This window comes from Herpailurus yagouaroundi, unplaced genomic scaffold (genome assembly GCF_014898765.1).
Source record: "Herpailurus yagouaroundi ecotype Mexico unplaced genomic scaffold, PumYag 165, whole genome shotgun sequence".
In the NCBI taxonomy this organism is placed as follows: domain Eukaryota; kingdom Metazoa; phylum Chordata; class Mammalia; order Carnivora; family Felidae; genus Herpailurus; species Herpailurus yagouaroundi.
Window position 1 is genome coordinate 20,590,103 of NW_024412406.1, and position 17,465 is coordinate 20,607,567.

General features: G+C 34.8%; 1 protein-coding gene across 4 annotated transcripts in view; it reads right to left on the minus strand.

The window, feature by feature from the left end:
• Window positions 1-579: 579 nt before the first annotated feature.
• Window positions 580-17,465, minus strand: part of YTHDF3 (YTH N6-methyladenosine RNA binding protein F3) — a 40,680-nt gene continuing 23,794 nt past the window's right edge. For all 4 annotated transcript variants that reach the window (XM_040487710.1, XM_040487711.1, XM_040487713.1 and 1 more), the window contains one exon: window positions 580-3,671. In XM_040487710.1, the coding sequence (XP_040343644.1) occupies window positions 3,648-3,671 (24 nt within the window). In that variant the 3' untranslated portion in view covers window positions 580-3,647. The remainder of the gene's footprint in view (window positions 3,672-17,465) is intronic.

Here is a 17,465-nt window from a genome sequence, read left to right on the forward strand (position 1 = left end):
TGATGCCACAGTGTGGGACACCTGGGGATTCTGTAAAATTGTGCCCTGTTCACAGGCCAACAGCGCATCTGGAAAGTTTTAACAGCACAAAACTAAACTCTTTGGTTTCCCCCATCAGGACAAGTACCTTAGATAAAGAGCCCAGCCAATAATCAATGCACCATCCACATTCATCACAGATCGTATCTGCACAAGCTCTATCTATCCCAAAGGATAACACACAGACTGTTGGAAAAGCATTCCTTGGTACCAAGGATAGGGGGTTAGGGTTATTAGACAGCTGGTACCACTACTTGCTCCCATTACATGAAAACAAATAGGCCTCTTTCTCTTTTGCTCTAAGTTTAGTACTAAGAGCATGTAATTCAATAAGCTCACTGGAGCAGATAAAGATTAGGATAAACTGTTATCCTCTCTCTAATTCCCCCACTTAATTTAAATGGCCAACTAAAACGAGTGATACAATCTATTTGTACTTGAGAGACGTGTCAATCAGGAAACCCACAATAGGACGGACAAAAATGTTGTTTTCTGGCAAGCAATATATATTTTTGAAGATAAAATGGAAAAAAACACAGATATGAGTGAACAATTTTTATTGAAACCCTCAAAGATTAAAGAGGACCAAATGGTGAGTTTGGGTACCATAACAGAAAATCTCACCTAACTGTACCATCATTCACAGGAATGAACAAACCCAAACACGACAAAATTCAAATTCTCATGTAATTGCTACAAGTGAATGTAAATGAACTAATCATTTTATCATAACCTTTCTTTAATCATACGAAAAAGAAGGGAATTTACATGGCATAACAAAAGATATGCAAAACTTAATGAAAACACAATTCTCTTAATTTCTCAAACTTATTTTTATAGGATGCAGAATGCACTTGAAATGATTAAATGACTTAAGCTGATTCTTTTTTATTGCAAACTGTTTTAACATCAGCTTAACCCCCATGCATGGTATTCAAAAAGAACACAGCTTTTGAATTAGAAAGATCACTCGAGTTAAAATGAGGAATTAAGTATTGAAATTAGGAAAAGGCTGGGGTTTCTTCTGAAAGGAATCTTCAAGTACCAATATGTATAGAGAAAGAATACTAATTTTGGTTACATTTTCCCCCTTACTGTTAAATATACAAACTATAATACCTTTCAAAATAAAATACCCACGTAAGAGAACTTTAATAAGAAACATTCAAACCAGATTTTGGAAAAATCGGAAGCAAGAAATTGACTGGGCCAATAATGTCTTAATTTGTGATTATTCAAACATTTGATGATGTGTCTCCTGCTGCAGAGCCCAGGTTCTCTCCCTTTTGGTCCCTACAGTTAAGAAATAGTTAGTTGTGCTATTGAGACAATCTGTGATCATTTCATTCAGAGAAAAACCTTTTTGCCATACACTGACAGACCAAGGAGGAAGAGAAGGTAGGTGCTCTGAAGAAAACAACTACCAATTTTGAAAAGACAAAAGTGTTGTTGTTGTTGTTTTTCCAAAGGAATGCTGCACCCATTTCACTTCGTATTAGAAATCCAGGTTAAAGGCACTGGGATGTACTCCTCACCTTGAATAGACTCCTCGATTACATCTGACAGCTGCGTCTGCTACTGCAATCAGCCTGCTCGCTGAGTGAGTGACACTTCTTACATAGAAACCTAATGTAAATTAAACAAGTTTGAATCCACTTATAATGTAACTAGTTTTATAAAAATATTCAGAGTTGCTAATAAAGCACCAAGAAAAAGAGAACCTCAGAGAGAGGACTCAGACCCTTTCTACACGGTCACCCCTTTACAGTTTTGTCTAATAGGACCTCCAGAGTGACAACAGTCAGCTTTGACACGTCCTATCTATATAATCTTAGGGATACAGAACATTGCTGTGGTGACTATACCCAAATGCCAATTTCAGTATAAATAGTTAAGAGACGTGTTACGAGATTTCATGGCTTACTCTTAAAAAGGTAAAATAGGTGCAATTTTCCTTTAAGAAAGTCTTTTATTCTGTGACATACCACTAATATTTTGATGTTCCCTTCAGTAAACACTGATATAACTACACTGGGACTACGAAAGAACTGTGAAGTAGCTACGATTATCTACAAATACTGTATTTTTTTCACTTGAATACAGTATTTGTACCTTTAAGAAAACATTGTACAAAAAAATTATATAAATGAAAGCCTCAAAGAAATATCCGTCACTAAATTTTTGAACTGAAGTGACCAAAGACCACTGTAAATGAACACATTTCTAAACATGATGTAAACATAAATGGAGTAATGCAAAACATCAAGGTATTCAAATCTACTATATTGCTATTTTCACCCTTAATGTATCTTTCTACATAGTTTCCTCCTTTTGGAACAGTAATATAAGGGGCAGTACATTATCTTCATAACCTTATGCCATCAAATCAGTTAATACAGATGCTTGACATGTTTAATTATACAAAATCAATTTGTTTCAAGTTACAAAATTAATGTTGATATGTAATTAATGAAAAAAATAAGATGTTAAAAAGATAACTATAAGAATACCCAGATATATGCTGTATTCCCATTTATATAGATCTGATCAATAAAACATCAACACATTCACTTAGATACTGATTTAATCCATGGATCAAGGCCATATTTTCAAAGTATTTTAAGGATGCCAGGACACTGCAAAAGCTGGAGAAACGAGTTGAGGAACAGTATATGCTTGCTAAACAAGAACTATTGTTTCTTTAGCTAGTGAATACCTAGAATAATAAATTTTTACTTCATGATCGCAATCAGGCTCGCAAACACCCAGAAATAGGAATTAAGGGTTTTAAATGTAGTTATAAAGGTCATAAAAAGTCTGATTAGACTGAGGTACATTTACTCAAAATTTTGAGATTCATTAAGTGGCAGCAAACAAAATAATTCCTCAGACAAATGCACATTTTTCAGTATACACATTATTGGGGGAGGGAGGGGAGAAGAATGTGCATTAACTGGTGAAGTCCACCAAGCTGCATATCAATATTCTGTTACACCAAACGCTTTGAAGACCAGGGAAATGTTCTAATATAATTTCAGATCATGATTCATTTGGCTAAAATAGAGCTTAAGGTTGCTTTGCCATATTAAAAGTTTACTACAATAACTTTTCACATAAACATTTAGACTTGAACTCCAGGACTAAATATGGCATGATTATTTTGCTTTTAATCTGTCAAATAGCTAAAAATTGACAATTTAAAAACTACAACAAAGAAAAAGTTGAAGCAGTGTGACTCTTACATCATTGAACCACTTCTAATGGTTAACTGTTAGTATTTAACAAATTCAAAGAGTTAATGAATCCTTGCATTCATTCAGTCTTCTGTGCCTTAGCTAGGATGCATAATTACAAAAGACAGCAGATACTGGTAAAAGCTTCAGGACAGAAAGTGCTTGACGAAGTTACAGTTCTCAAGTGTGTTTGGTGAGAGTATAAGGGCAGATGCGCTGATGAAAACCATTACAAGAAGAGTCAATTCTGTGTTAGAGTTCAAAGATGTCACCTTAAGCAGAAAAAAAGCTTTAATAACGTCTTCTTTGACTTATTAGGCATTTCCAGAGTCTACATCATTAGTGTTGTAATTCTAACAGGACATCTTCATACGGTTATTGTTTGTTTCTATTTCTCTCCTGAAAGAAAAGCACAGAGAATTTTAATAAAATACTATCATTATTTAAAGACTGAAATTATTTGTACCATAATAAAAAGTTATGCAAATACTAATTTGAGTAATTAAAAAAGATTTACTACCTATGCATACTATTGAGGGAGGATTACTACAAAACATTTTAAAACAAAGGATTTCAAACAAAAGACCTATATCAAGAGAGCATGACCTTCTCCACGCCCTATTTTCCCGTGAGATTTTAAGGTGAGAATATGAACATCTTTCTAGCCTTTTCACTGAGCTTTTAATGGTGAGGTATTAAGGCCTAAAAGGCCTCTGTGGCAATTTGAACTATTGGCTAGGTAGGGTTATGAGGAAAAGAGATGCATTAAAATGCACTAAAATTGGATTAAATTAAGAATTTAGTGTTAATTAAAAAATACTTTGATTCACAAACTTCCTCTATATCATATTCTCATATTCATCATATTGTACTTTTTCGTATCAAGAAATCTTTTTTTTTTTTTTTAATGTTTATTTATTTTTGAGACAGAGAAAGCATGAACGGGGGAGGGTCAGAGAGAGGGAAGAGACACAGAATCTGAAGCAGGCTCCAGGCTCCGAGCTGTCAGCACAGAACCTGAGGCGGGGCTCGAACTCACGGACTGTGAGATCATGACCTAAGCCGAAGTCAGATGCTTAACCGACCGAGTCACCCAGGCGCCCCTGGAAATCTTAATATTTATTAATCATCCTTATTAATTCCGTTAAGAAGTTGGAAATCCCTTGAACAAAAGTTAAACTCAGTTATGTTTTCATTTCGTTTACTATCCCAATATATATCTGCAGTACTTCTGTCTGTGAAATAAAGAATGACTGGCATTGTGTATGCCTGTTAAATGTATGCATCATGTAGTTTGCACCACCTTGTAACTCAGTTCTCAAATTTTAGCATTAGAATAATCTGTAAAACTTCTGGAAACAGACTACTGGGCCCCTAATGTGTGAAGCTGAACCTACGAGTTGTAGTTCTAACAGGTTCACAGGTGATCCAGACACTGCTGGTCCAGAGAACACACTTTGAAAAAGACCTGTGTTTAAACACATTATAAAACTTTCTTGTTTTCACTACTCCCATTTTATTTTCCATGAGTAATACATGCTCTATAATAAATATGAATATTCTTTGCAAATGGTCAATTAGTTTCCAATCCTGTGACACCATCAGAAAACTGTATCTTAAATTCCAAAGAGAACTCTGTAAGTTATCTGTTACTAAATTCCTTTCTTTTTAACTTTAATATATTTCTAGAACTTAAGTAACAGTATTTCATACAGAAAGCTAATAAAATAAATGCCCTCCTATATGGTAACTACAAATAAAATCATTTCATACACACATTTCCAGTGGGATACTCTAAAAGTAAATAAAACTTGGGGTGCCTGGATGGCTCAGTCAGTTAAGCGTCCAACTTCGGCTCAGGTCATGATCTCACGAGTCGTGGGCTCGAGCTCTGCTCAGGCTCTGTGCTGACAGCTCAGAGCTTGCAGCCTGCCTCTCTCTCTGCCCCTCCCCTGCTCTCTCTGTTTCTGTCTCTCAAAAATAAATAAAAATGTTAAAAATAAAGTAATTAAATAAAACAAAACGGAAAGCACAGAGCTAGCTAAATCCAACAATATGAAGAAAAAAAAAGGGACAGAAGAGAGAATATAGTACCAGGAAGTGTCGTCTGATTGTATACAATCCTTAAAGCTTTTTAAAAAACATCCTAATCGGGGCGCCTGGGTGGCTCAGTCGGTTAAGTGTCCAACTTCAGCTCAGGTCATGATCTCACAGTTCCTGAGTTCGAGCCCCACATTGGGCTCTGTGCTGACAGCTCAGAGCCTGGAGCCTGCTTCAGATTCTGTGTCTCCCTCTCTGCCCCTCACCTGCTTGCTCGCTTGCTTTTTCTCTCTCAAAAATAAATAAAACATTAAAAAAATAAAATAAATAAAAAACAGCCTAATCATAAAGTTCAGTTCTAAAGAAAACAAATAGATTTGTGTGAAAAATTTTGAAGCCTGCTTTAATTAGCCAGATATAAAAGCTACAGAAATTTATCAACTCCATGAAGAACCTTCAAACTACAGAAAAAAAAAAAAGTCACTATTTATTTATTTTTTATTTTTTTAATTTTTTTTAACGTTTATTTATTTTTGAGACAGAGAGAGACAGAGCATGAACGAGGGAGGGGCAGAAAGAGAGGGAGACACAGAATCGGAAGCAGGCTCCAGGCTCTGAGCCATCAGCCCAGAGCCTGACGCGGGGCTCGAACTCAAGGACCGTGAGATCGTGACCTGAGCTGAAGTCGGACGCTTAACCGACTGAGCTACCCAGGCACCCCAAAAAGTCACTATTTAAGGATAAGTTAGACAAAGGGAAATTTAATTCAAGAGAGATGATCAGCTATAGCAATAAGGATCGTGTGTTATTTAAAATAGAAGTTAGAGATACTATTTCAGTTTCAACTGTAATCAACTATGCACTTTAGCTGAATCAAATTTAAAATATACAAATTACATATGTATTACAAGATAGCTATGTATGTAATGTGTAACTTCTAACTCAGTGGCCAGGAAAAGAGGAAAATAAAAAAAAAAAAAAAACACATACATCAATACAACAGGACAGAAGGGTTGAGGGGAGAGCCTGAATGAACTAGATTTAATTAGAAGGTACAAAATAAGACAGCAGAAATATACATTTATAATCAAGCATCAAAAACTCTGTTCTTCAATGAAAATATAAATAACAGTTCAGATTTTTCAAAAATCCAGTTATATATGATTTACAAGAAAACAACCTAAAACATAAGGTCACAAAGTTAAAAGTAATGAAAAGACATATGACAACACAAACCAAATAAAGACTGATACAACGATATTAGTACCAGACAAAACTCATTTGAAGGCAAAAACCACTGTTGGGAGACAAAACGGTCACTCGATACTAAATAACAGATATTTTTAAAATAAGCTGCAATAATATTAAACTAAAAAAACAACTTTACATATATTAAAAGTTGTCAGAATTATAAAGAAAATTTGACAGGTTTCTCATTATAGCAGGAGAATTCAACACACTTCTCTAAGTAACTGGTAAAGCACATATATTAGTAAAAATACAGAGTGAATATACATGCTACAGAAAACCAAACCAATTATAGGGTACACACAGAACAACCACAGAAGGGGACTACATGCTAGACCAGAAAGCAAATCTCAATAAATACCAGGGTCTAATGTCATGCACCATCACATTTTCTGACATCAGTTTTAGGAGCAAAACAGATTAACAAAAAACCTTAACCACATCTGGAAATTCTAAAACCACTCCTAAAAAAATCTCCAAAAAAATCATAATGGAAATTCAAAAATTTTTACATCAGTACAATAATGAAAATGCTTAGTCTAAGTCCCAACAAACACTTAGAAATTTACACATGTAGAACTTTAAAAAAAAAGAGAAAGTCTGAAAAGTAATGAGCTCATCATCCAACTCAATCTGTTAGGAAATGAGTAACAAGCCCCCAAAAGTAGAAGGAATAAAATAGGATAGCAGCAGAAAATAATGAAACAGAAAACAAGAATAAAGAGAACCAGAGAATAAAAACTGGGTGTTTGGAGGGGGAAATCTATTAGTGTTTGGGAGAAAAAAAAACTACCAAGAGAAAAAAATCTCTGGAAAGACTGATTTAAAAAGAAGATACATTACTAGCAAAAGACTGATACAACTAAAAAATAAAAATACCATTAATGCCAATATGAAAAAAAGGCTTAAGACAAAACAACCTCCTAAAAGTACAATTTATATACATACAATTTACCAAACTAAACTCAAGAATAAGTAGAAAACCTGAAGAGACTTGTAATAAAGGACTTTAATCAACAATTAAAAATCCACCCCCAAAAAACCCCACCAGTCTCACATGTTAAGTGTGTGTGTGTAATTACACCCCAACATTGGGCTTGAACTCACAACCCCAAGATCAAGAGCCACATGCTCTTCTGACTGAGCCAGTCAGGTACCTCCAAGCTCACATAGTTTTAGATGTGCATTTAATTAACTGTCCCAGAACTGATAACTTTAAACTTACACCAACTATTCCAGAGACTAGAAAAAGGGGGAATATTTCCTGACATATTCTGAGGTTAGCAATACTTTGATACTAACAGTATCAGGAGAAGCATGAAAAAACTGTCTCACGAGGATCTCCTAAGGGTTGTTTTGCTGGTAATAGACTGTAGGGGAGCAAAGGTGAGAACAGGAAAGGCAGAAAGGCTAGCACAGTAATAATCCAGTACGATAATAGCTCTTAGGCAGGGCTCGAAGATGCAGAGCTAGTGAAGAGCTTGGATTCCAGATACGTTTTGAAAGCAGAGCTGACAAGTTACTTACTGATAGACTGATTAGACGTGAAGTGAGAAAGAGAAGTTTCACAAATGAGTCCAGCATTGTTGGCCTCAACAACTGGCAGGGCAGTAGTGCCCTATACAGAGACAGAGAAGGTTTGGGGCAGGCAAACAGCGTTATATTAAATTTAAGATGCTTATTAGACAACTGTGAGAAGATGTCAAACAGGCAACTGGATACATGAGTTTGGAGATAAGAGGAAAGGTCCAGGGTGGGTATACAAATTTGGAAGTCCTTAGCATGGAAAAAATTCCACCAACAAAATGCAGGTCTTCCTGAATATGGTCAACACCACCTCGGCTTTAAGACAACAAAACAAAACAACCACATTTACATTAACAAGATCTAGAACTGCACCTGACACTGTTAATATTAAACAAATACTTGAATATAATGAGATATCTATGGGCATGCTATCAGCTATAGACCACTAGAAAAATGAGACTAAGTGATGCTGAGCTATCAGTGATAGCTGGATAGAGGGAGAAAGGAAACCCAAATCATTCAAAGGAAGCCATGGTCCAGTACACCTACAGGACTATGTCTTTAGTGATAGTTCAGAAGAAGGCACTTAAACATATACACTCTTTAGGACACAATCCCAAAGTGACTCACAGAATTTTTATTCTTAATGATTGACAATTCAAAAAATAAGTTGTAGAGGAATGCCTTCTCCTCTCCTTTTCCATTAACAGAGCTAGGCCTCAAACAGGCAGATTCGGAGATTAGAGGGCTTTGAGTCTGGTATAGGGCTTCTTCCCCACCTTCAAGTGAGTAGACACTGGAGACCAACATATGATCCTAAGGTCAAGATCCACAAGTTGGCATGTGGAGATGAGCTCCAGGAGGAAGGTTACTTGCCAACCCATGTCTTTTTGTTAAACCATGAGTTTCACAGATGAGCTAAGACATCTCTACCTAGGAAACAGCTTGAAAACAAAATTTTCTTCAGTTTTCTGAGAGAGGCCAACAGCTTGCCTTTAACCTTAGAGATAAATGACTTACTTCCTTTTAATCACTGGTAGGTTTATCATTATAAGCAATATTTCAGTAACCAGACCTGAGGTTTAAAAAGCCACAAGGGAAAAAGTAAATGTGTATCTAAGACGCCACACCATCCAAAAAGTAAATGAGAAAAAGCACTAGGAACACAAGTAGAGTAACACAGAACTGCAAAAGGAACCAGTGAATACCTGGAAGGAAAAAAAAAGAAAAAGCAGGCAGGCAGGCACTTGAGACCCAAATGCAAAAAGACAAACACCTTTGTTTACGTTAAAAATCTAATTTTCAAACTGAATATTTCAGTAGATGAATTAAAGGGGAAAATGGTCACAGCCTCATTTAGAAAGTAGAATATTAAGTCTAAGAAATATCTCAAATTACAAATCAGAAAAAAAGAGCTGGAAATCACAAAGAAAAAAAAATTAGAGAACTGTAGGGATCTAAGACAAAAGGAATATTCTAGAAGTAAGAAAAAGAACAAACACAAGAGCTGAATAAATAACAAAAAATTTCACAAATTCTTTAATACTCTTTCCTGCATGAGGTGGAGCTTGCTTTTCCTTCTTTAAAGTGTAGACTGCAAATGTCCATCAACTGATGAACAGATAAAGATGTCACACACACACATACACACACACACACACACACACACACACACACACACACACACACAATGGAATATTAGTCATCAAAAAATAAAATTTTACCATTTGTAACAACATGGATGGAGCTAGAATGTACTATGGTAAGCAAAATAAGTCAAAGAAAGACAAAGATATGATTTCACTCTTATGTGGAATTTAAAAACTAAAACCGATGAACATATGGGAAGGAGGGGGAAAAGAGAAGAGCAGTAAACAAGAGACTCTTAACTATAAAGAACAACGGAGGGTTGATGAAGGTAGGCAGGTGGGAGATGGCTAGATGGACAATGGGCATTAAGGAGGGCACCCGTGATGAGCACTGTGTGTTGTATGTAAGTGAGGAATCACTTTAATTCTACTCCTGAAACCAATACTGCACTGTATGTTAACTAAAATTTAAATTAAAAACATAAAGTGTGGGGCTAGACATACTGACTTGCTTCTAAGAACACCATATGCAAAAGGAGAAAAGGGACATTTACATTAGAGAAACCTAGCAGATACAACCTTAACCAAGCAATCAAAATTAGTATCACAATAAGTTACATACGATCAGATGAGAAGGATGTATCACTTACGTAGTACTCTTCCCATAAACTCAGTCTAATCATGGCAAAGCATTAGGCAAACCAACATTGAAAGACACCTTATAAAACACCTGACCAGTAACGTCTTCAAAAGTGTTAAAGCCATGAAAGACATAGAAACTGTCATAGCTTAGAGAAGATTAAGGAGACATAAAAACTGAATACAAAACTGGTTTTCCAGATCTTGAATAGAAAAACTGGGAAAAGTGGGGAAATCTGGAAAAGCGTATGTTTGGATAAACATACTATGATTATGTAACATGTCAATATTAGGAGAAACTACATACAGAGAAACATCCTATATTATCTATATTATACCTATATTAGAAAAATACAACTCCCAAATACATTAAGTATCATATTGGTGCAGTAATATGAAATACATAGATATTCTACAGAGTACTATTAATTTTAATGGTTGCCCAGCTTCTCTTTTTATTGTTTACAAGAGGGTTAAATTCTGCCCCAAAGTTAAAACCAATGAATTATCAGACTTAAATAAAAAAGAGGGACACGTTCCAAAGAAAGACAAGATTTTAGATGTACAATGACTGTAGTTAAAATATGTAATAGATTCTTTTTAAATTTTTTTTTTCAACGTTTATTTATTTTTGGGACAGAGAGAGACAGAGCATGAACGGGGGAGGGGCAGAGAGAGAGGGAGACACAGCATCGGAAGCAGGCTCCAGGCTCTGAGGCATCAGCCCAGAGCCCGACGCGGGGCTCGAACTCACGGAGCGCGAGATCGTGACCTGGCTGAAGTCGGACGCTCAACCGACTGCGCCACCCAGGCGCCCCAAAATATGTAATAGATTCAATTCTTCAGAAGGAAAATTAATTATTTACCAGAGTTAAAATCTACTCAGACTGGTTTACACAACTGAAAAATTTCACACTAGAGAGTAGAACAAGGGCAATAACAGATGGATAAAAGCCCCAGCTGTTCAAAAGCCTGTACATTTGTCCAGATCCATTAAAGTGTTTTAATACTGAGATAAGCTTCTGACCTGCACTGTCCCAAAAACATGATCATTTTGCAGTAAGAAAGCAAAACACAAAAAATATAAAGGAAATAGATCAATTCTGTACTGTAAAATAAAATCAAAATTTAAAAAAAAATCATCAAGGAAAAAGAGAATGATTATGCTTTGGAGGCTCTGTTCTACAAAGCCAAATCTTCGATTTTTTTAATGTTTCCATGTACGTGAGACTTAACATTCTTGATCCCCTGCATGACCACACTATAATAAAAAACTGCTTTAAGAGATTCCAGTGCCCAAGTTTGCATTTATAAAATAAAGAAATATTTCAGGTTTGAAAAAAAAGAACAGATGCAGTCTAATAACTTATAATCAATTTATCCGTACCAACCAAAGATCAAGTAATCTCAAAGTGTACTATAAAATGAAAGAGTTAGGAGCAAGTTCAAATAGTGAAAAGTGGTGGACAACAGTCATAGCATATGTTAGTTTAGGTCCAAATGAGAGTAAGAATATGATTCTAGGAAGCCTTAGAACTAACTCATGTGTTTGAACTGTGATTTAGTTTCAGCAAAATAACATCACTCACTACACTAACTTTTTTGTTTATGTGTAGTCTTATTTTGGTTTTAGAGTTTTCACTTAATTTCACATTTAAGCCACACTATATTAAAATTAAAATCTCACACAAAAAAGAAGCATAAGAAAAAATAAAATGGTCTCTATTTACAGACACTGTGACTGTCAGCCAGAAAATCCTAAGGATGTTCTATTAGAACTCCTAGAACTAATAGATGAATTTACAAAGGTCAGAAGATACAAAATATTTCTATAAACCAGCAACAAACAACTGGAAAGTAAAACTGAAATTACCAATTACATTAAAAAAATACCAAAATTAAGTTAAATATATATACACACACACACACACACACACACACACGCACACATACATACAAGCACACATATAAAATAAATTCTTCAAGAGACATGTAGGTCCTCAATACTGAAAAATATAAAACTGAGAGAAATTAATTATGTTTGTCCAAGCAGATTAAATTCCATAAAGAAAGGGCTATTTATCTTTAGTGGCTTACTAGTAACCCTTGGTGTATATCTGCTGGAATGAATAAGGGATCCCAGTTAAGAAAAAACCATACAGGAACTAAATACATGGTGATATAGGTTGACCAGAATAAAAGATGTAGATGTGTGCTAGGAGATTCCTCACACAAAATGGCTGATCTGGGGACCCAGGAACAGAGGGTCTTAAAGCCAAATAAAAGGAATCCACACACAATTCTATTTTGGAATCAGAGTTTGGTCTGTTTACAATAAAATGAAAAAAATAAAATTAGTACATTCCAGACTTTTAATTCAAAAGTGGAATTGTTAACTAGTAGCTTTTTGTTACCTTAGTTATTTTATTATATATCCTATTATCTTTCCTCCATTCCCTTTTGTTATTTCAAATGCAAAACAGAACACATCAGTATTGAATATGTAATGTCTAAGAGTTGAAATGCCTTTCTATAAGTTCAAAGTTTTCTGTCAAGAGGCAGTGAAGTGAGTTTCACTCAGAAATTAGAGTGCAATATAGCAAGTCAATTTCTAAATTAAGAAATTGCACATACAATTTTTAAAATAAATCATTAAGTAAACTGGAAAGATAATTCAACAATTTAAGTTACTTCCTGAAACTTAAACAAGATAATTCGTATCACCTAAACACGTATGTTCATGAAGTAATAATGTATTTGCTGCTGAAGAAAAATAAGTGAAATACCCATCAAATTTAATGATGACTGTTCTTACTGTAATAGGTATGAAAGAAGTATCTCCCAAAGATCTAGCATGAACCCAGTGAACTACAGATAGTTCATTTACTAAACTTCCAAAATTCTTAACCAGCACTGGAACAAAAATACAGCCACTATTAACTCTCCTATGGCGCAAGAACCTTAATCTGAGAAAAAAATAAAAACAAATCAGTACTCTAAAATGTTAAGCAGAGCACGTCGTTTCCCCAACTCTGGCTTACAAAGACTATTTACCAAGAGCAAAACACAGTATTACTACACTTAAAACTGTATCATCTTGACTATACAAAAATACCACTCAATATTTTATCAGAGAATTACTTAAAAACGTAATATAAAAAGTTTATAGTATTGGGGTGACTGGCTGGCTCTGTCAGTAGACCCATGAATCTTAATCTCAGGGTCGTGAATTCAAGCCCCACGTTGGGCATGGAGCCTAATTAAAAATTAAAAGAAAGCTTATGGTATCCAGTGTGACACATCTTGTGCCAAAAACTATTTTCCAAAGAAATATTATTCTTCAAATTTGATAGTAAAGATGAAAGGAGGGGCGCCTGGGTGGCGCAGTCGGTTAAGCGTCCAACTTCAGCCAGGTCACGATCTCGCGGTCCGTGAGTTCGAGCCCCGCGTCGGGCTCTGGGCTGATGGCTCAGAGCCTGGAGCCTGTTTCCGATTCTGTGTCTCCCTCTCTCTCTGCCCCTCCCCCGTTCATGCTCTGTCTCTCTCTGTCCCAAAAATAAATAAACGTTGAAAAAAAATTTTTTTAAATAGTTAAAAAAAAAAAAAGATGAAAGGAAAAGCAAAATTTTGTTTCTGTTAATCATAATCAACTCACTCAGTATAAAAGAAGTCCATCCATAAAAAAGTTTACCAAAAGGTAGATGAGAACAGACTTCGACTAATTCTTGATCTTAACTATAATTCGATTAATGGGAAAGCATTAAACTAAATGTTCTACTTGAGAAAAAGATGCATAGAACTGTCAGAGAAATGTTCACTGTTGTCACAGGTAGTGTTACTGTTGAAGTGACTTCTTATATATTAACAAAAAATTTGGTTACTTTGAGACAGACTATCATCTCATCTCAGAATCAAAATTATTCCCATTATGAAAAATATTATTGGAGGTACTAAAATTTGCTCTTTCAAAATAACTAACAATATACAATGGTATACATGAGCAAAATGCATAGAAGATTCTAGAAATTAAAACAATTTAATAGGGATTTTATTATCATTATGTCCTGCTTGTTTTGGCATAAACTGCGGGTCTTCATCTGTTTCTGAGAGAACAGGTAAATGCCTTATTTAGGAAGTCACCTCAAAGTTACAGGCAATTGAAAACTCTAATTTCTACAGGGAAATAAAACTAAAAATTTCACTTGGGATTAGGTTTCCTGATAAGGATTTATAACCAAAGACTATCTAGTAGGATCTAAATGACTCACATTCAAGTACAGCAGAAGTAATATTTCAATAAAAAGATTATCTAAATAGTCAAAAGTAGATTCTACTGCTGTGCAGATTACTCATATTTATCTGTACAAATATACTCAGAACATTATTAGTTCTTTGTTTTCTTTCTCTTATTTTGCAATTAAACTAGCTTTATCATTAGAAGTAATATATACAAATAGCAAGTTCAAGTAGAAAGTAAGCTCCTGTACCCACCTCTAGCCCCTTCTAAGTTCCTCCTATGGGTCGCCACTGTAACTTTAAGTAGCATACTAACACATAAATTTCTTGTTCTTTCAATGCAAACACTATCAATTCCCATTGTATATGATAAGTAATGTATTACAGTGGGCGTGTTATATTCTCCTTCTCTTCCCCCCCCCTTACACTAGAAGCCACACTATTTTTAGTTTTAGTGACTGTCTTTATGACTTTAAATAATATGCTTGAGGCACAATTGCTTGATATATCATCTTTAAACAATAATCTGTTACCTTCAGATGAGAAAAACAGTGCATTTATTTACCCTTCCTCAATTCTTTCTCTCCTTCTATTCCATCTCATAACATTTTGTTCTAACTATAATTAAATCTTTTACATACTATTGTCCATTTCTACAAATGGGAAAAACAATCAGCAGCATTTATTATGTAACTTGAATAACTGAGTACAGAGTTCCTAAATAAAAAAAGTACAGCAATTTAAACCAATAAATAAAAATTCAATGACATTCAAACTTTCCCAAAGGAAAGAGATTCTTCAAAGCATTTACTCCTTCAACAAATATTTAATCAGCTACTATGTGCCAGTCATTAGGTGCTAGGGATTCAGCAGAGAACAAAAGCAAGCCCTGCTCTCACAGAACTTATGTTCTGTGAACATGATTACTTAGAAACTTTTTATTTTCTTTTAGTTAGAATTTTATTTTCTTTTTAGCTTCCTTCACTTCTCCAAGGTCAGTGGTTCCCCACTGAGGGCTCGTTTCATCTGTCAGGCTTTAAAGACCACAGTGGAGATGCTTATAGTCCTGAGATACGCTACATACAATGAAGACCTGTCTGATACATAGAGTCTGCCCCTGCTGAGAGATACTTGTTCTAGTATAACCAGTTACCAGGTATTATCTTTCTTGAATACCTTTTTCATTCTGCTAAAAAACCTCTTCAGGTTACCTTCTCATGAAGGATATGCGGCTACTCTTGTACACCTGAAACTCTCTTTAGTTTGCGTTTCCCCTTCACTGATATAATGGGACACTGACCTTAAGAATATAATTCTATATACCCCATTCCCCTCTACTCTAAGATTTTCCATAGGAGTATCCAGAGTTGTAGATGGAAAAATTCTGATAGTCTGATTCTCCTTCCCTTGTAGAAGGCAGTTTGTCTTTTGCTCAGGAAGTTCAAGATTTTCTCTTTATCCTATCTTTAATTCTTTTCAATTGGAAATAATGCTGCTAGTCACTCAGCTTGAGCCCATTCCCACTGAAAACATACAACCTTTGGCTCTGGGCATTTTTCTCTAACCATTCTTCCCTTTGATGGTTTTTTTCCTATACTCTTTCAACACTCCTTTAGAAAGACAGTGGGCGTCCCCTCTTTCCATCACTTGTTTTTACCTTTTGTATTTTTCATCTCTATTACTCCACATATGGAAATTTCTTTGATTTGAAACTCCAGATAAACTAGCTCTAAAACATGAGCATTTATTTTACTACCTGCTTGCTTGCTGTATTGTTTTTATTTTGACATTCGTATTTCTCATTTCCAAAAACATTTTCTGGCTTTCTTTTCTTTTTACGTATGAACCCTAAGAACAAAATAAATTTTGTTTTATATTTTAAATTATCTTCTGTTCCTGAATCCTTTTAGTGAGTTTGCCTTGGTTGTTCTGCCATTAAGCTTGACTTTAATAAAATATTTTGGTATCAAAAGTATGTGTTAAAATATTAAGAATGAAGAATGAGGCAAATACTATGATAATTAGCACGGATTTCTCTTCCAGTTTTAAGTTTCACCAATATCCCTTAGTTTAGAAGAGACAGCATGACTTTCTAAGTATTATACAACCTGACAGGATGTCTAGCAGGCTCCTCCACTGAGTGCTTTGCTGGCAAGACAACCTGGGGAATTCCTCTGTTGTCAAAATAACCACAAACAAACAAACAAACAAACAAACAAACAAACAAACAAAAGTCAATTAAAGACCCAGTGATGAGAAGATGGACTTAGCTTCTTAAAATCCTTCTTTTATCATAAGTAGGCCTAAGAACTTAAATAAAAACATGAACACTAGAAAGAGAAATGAAAGTTATAATAACCACAGACCCAAATGTAAAATTTAAAACTAGTAAGTCCCTGAAAAAGTGTAAGAAAAAACCTTCCCAAACCAGGGAAAGGCAAAGATTTGAGGTCAGATTAGTGTAAGCTTTCTAAAACTGTTCTTACTATTTAAAATTATTTTGGCTAATTCTATTTTGGCTATTTTAGCTTCTCTACCAGATCTTATACTAGAAAAAAGAAAAAAAATGGCAAAAAGGGCAGTGAGAATCAACTTATAATAGTATTGTGGTTATATACCCTTATCCTTAGGAAATAGACACTATACTTTTTGGGGGGTAAAGAGCCATGATATAGGGAACTTACTCTCAAATTTATGAAAAAAGCAAACAGGGAAGAACACTAATAGGTGAATCTGGATAAAAGGCATGTGTGTGTTTCACATATTATTCTTATTCTTCCAAATAAATTAAAAATTATGTCCAAATAAAAAGAAGGAAAAAGATTCACACATACAGCTGCATGTAGCTATAGTTCAATCAATTCTACTCTATCATTATGGCACCAATATATTTTGGTTATTTTCCTGATGATAA